This window comes from Leptonychotes weddellii, unplaced genomic scaffold, assembly GCF_054177405.1.
Source record: "Leptonychotes weddellii isolate Sample4059 unplaced genomic scaffold, ASM5417740v2 HiC_scaffold_23067, whole genome shotgun sequence".
Taxonomy (NCBI): domain Eukaryota; kingdom Metazoa; phylum Chordata; class Mammalia; order Carnivora; family Phocidae; genus Leptonychotes; species Leptonychotes weddellii.
The window spans coordinates 1-2,608 of NW_027819954.1; the positions used below are offsets into that span (position 1 = coordinate 1).

General features: G+C 43.5%; 1 protein-coding gene across 1 annotated transcript; it reads right to left on the bottom strand.

Annotated features, from left to right (window-relative positions):
* Positions 1-5: 5 nt before the first annotated feature.
* On the bottom strand, positions 6-2,603 carry LOC102742040 (tubulin alpha-1C chain; the record flags this gene model as incomplete). Its single annotated transcript, XM_081810343.1, has 2 exons — positions 6-191; positions 2,457-2,603. Coding segments are annotated over 2 exons (333 nt in total), but the record flags the coding sequence as incomplete, so codon positions are not given.
* Between the last annotated feature and the right edge of the window lie 5 nt (positions 2,604-2,608).

A 2,608-nucleotide genomic window follows, 5' to 3' on the forward strand; every position in this document is an offset into this window, starting at 1 on the left:
AGGATGGAGTTGTAGGGCTCAACTACAGCTGTGGAAACCTGGGGGGCTGGGTAAATGGAGAACTCCAGCTTGGACTTCTTGCCATAATCGACAGAGAGACGTTCCATCAGCAGGGAGGTGAACCCGGAACCAGTTCCCCCTCCAAAGCTGTGGAAAACCAAGAAGCCCTGAAGACCTGTGCACTGGTCAGCCTGCAAAAGAAAAGTTTCAATTTTAGCCTGGGTGAAAGCTGCAATGACGTCTTTGAATCCATAATTACATTGATCGAGGTTTTTAAAAATTTTTTTAAGTTTTTATTTATTTAAGTAATCTCTACACTAAATGTGGGGCTCAAACTCATGACCCTGAGATCAAGAGTCGCACGCTCTTCTGACTGAGCCAGCCAGGCGCCCCTGATCAAGATTTTTTTTTTTTTAAATCTTCTGAACAATATTTGCTAAGAGAGCAACTGTAACGAGCTCCTAAGTACTAAAATTCAGAGAAACTTTTCACAGTTCCTGGGGGGAATCTGCTAAATGGCTATTTAAAAATGAACTATTTTCATTTCCACAAACAGCGGAATCATGAGGTCTGGAATGGATGCAAGGCCCAAGTCTGAGTAACTGGGAGGGCGACCTCCGGTGCCCTTGCTGTGACTGCAGGCAAGGGCAACTTCTCACAGTTGGAGAGCTACCAAGGGCAGGCCTGGGACCACCAGCCCTAGACAATAGATGTCTTATAAAGATCTGGCAGCTGCTTTCCGAGCTGGAATATGACCGAACAGCCAAGTTCCAATGCCCTGGTGTTAGCAGTCAGGCTGGGTCCAGATCCGGCTCTACCAGTTCCTTGCTGTGTGGCTTTGACAAATTGATTTCCCAATCTCAGTTTTCACATTTATTAATGGAGAATAGTAACCTACCTCGGGTTGTTGAGAATTGAGTACTTAGAATAGTGCTTGACACAGTGAACACTAGTTATCAGAAAGCCTATGGACTCTGCAAAAGGTGACATGCTACCAGAGCTCCATGAGATCTACTGTCACTGGGGCTTTCTACCACTTAACTGCGCCATTCTGGTTAACAAACTGCCATTCTATGAAAGGATGATTTTGACGTTTCAAAGTTTTCTGCTGACAATCCTCACTTCTCAAAAGTGCTGAGATTTGCGGAATCCTCTACCAATCCCTCAGTTTCCTTCTCCTGCAGGTCCACACTCTGAATGGGATCAATGTACAGGGCAGATGCATAATACCAATTAAATCCACTAAGCCTCCTATGGACACAGTAATAACACCAAAGACAAATACAGGTGTCCTTGTAGTTAATCAACTTTACTCCAGAACCCCTGATGGGTTTCACTAGGTTTATTTGTCCCTAAAGGCAGGTCCTGATTTCCAAGTCAGTGCTTGTAACTGAAGCTTGATTTGTAAACACAGGAACCAGAACCCCAATTTTGCTAGGAAGACTATGATAAACATCTGGAAGTCTGAAGCTGTGAATGACGCAAGGCCATTCTTTTCAGACTAGACCAGTTGTGGCTAGGCTTAGAATGGGATTTTCCTGACAAGCTACTCTACCCAAGCTTTTATTCTTGATTTTTGGTTAATTACTTACAAGCTGCCCACATGCCTGAGGAGCAAAGAGTCATCTGATTGCCAGATTCTTAATTAAAGTGACCCAAACAAAACACTTGTCAACTTTACCGATGTGAATACTGTCACCTAAGATTTTTCTGCCACAGTGCCACTCCACATGGCCCTGAGCTCTAGTGGAAAAGAAAGCCTGCTTTCTGTGTTTAGATTTCAATACTTCCCAATTTTCAATGACTGGCACTAGCTTCTGTAATAAGGGAGCTCCCTTGACTCCACTTTCAATGTTGTGGAAGTTTCCAGTGTCCGCCATTTCTAGTTTGTGTTATACTGGCTTCTTGTGCTCTAAACTTTCTGTATTAAGGCATCAAACATAACGTAATCCATTTTTTTTTTTAGGAGTTTGATCAATCAGTATATGTCAGTCTGCCACCTATTTACTCAATGTGACTAAGATGACCTAAAAAGGGGCATCTGAGCTTGAAGCAGGGAAGCTGATTAATATGAACAAGGATGTTTAATGGTCTTAAATATCAATAAAAATGTTAAAAGGCTCCCTGGTTCTCACCTTGACTTTAGGTAAATTGCCCTAACTGCCTTGAGCAATTGCCCAAGTCTGCCTTATAAGACACAGAAATGGGCAATGGAGCACTTAACCCTGCCCCAAATAGCCGTTGCATAACCCAGGACCATCCAGTTTAAAATTCGGTTACTGAGTGAGCACTCAACAGCTCATTTCAGTGTGCAAAGAAGGATTCTTACAGTATGGTCTCTCTTAAAGCTGTAAGAGAAAACTCTCAGCTTCAGTTCTGTGTTTAAGATGAAAAGAACGTATTTCCAATGTCTTCCTTAGGATCATTATTTACTTTATTCTTGAGAATAAACCTACCAGCTTCCGAATGCGGTCCAAGACAAGGTCAATGATCTCCTTGCCAATGGTGTAGTGCCCTCGGGCGTAGTTGTTGGCAGCGTCCTCCTTGCCGGTGATGAGCTGCTCAGGGTGGAAGAGCTGCCGGTAGGTGCCGGTGCGAACTTCATCTG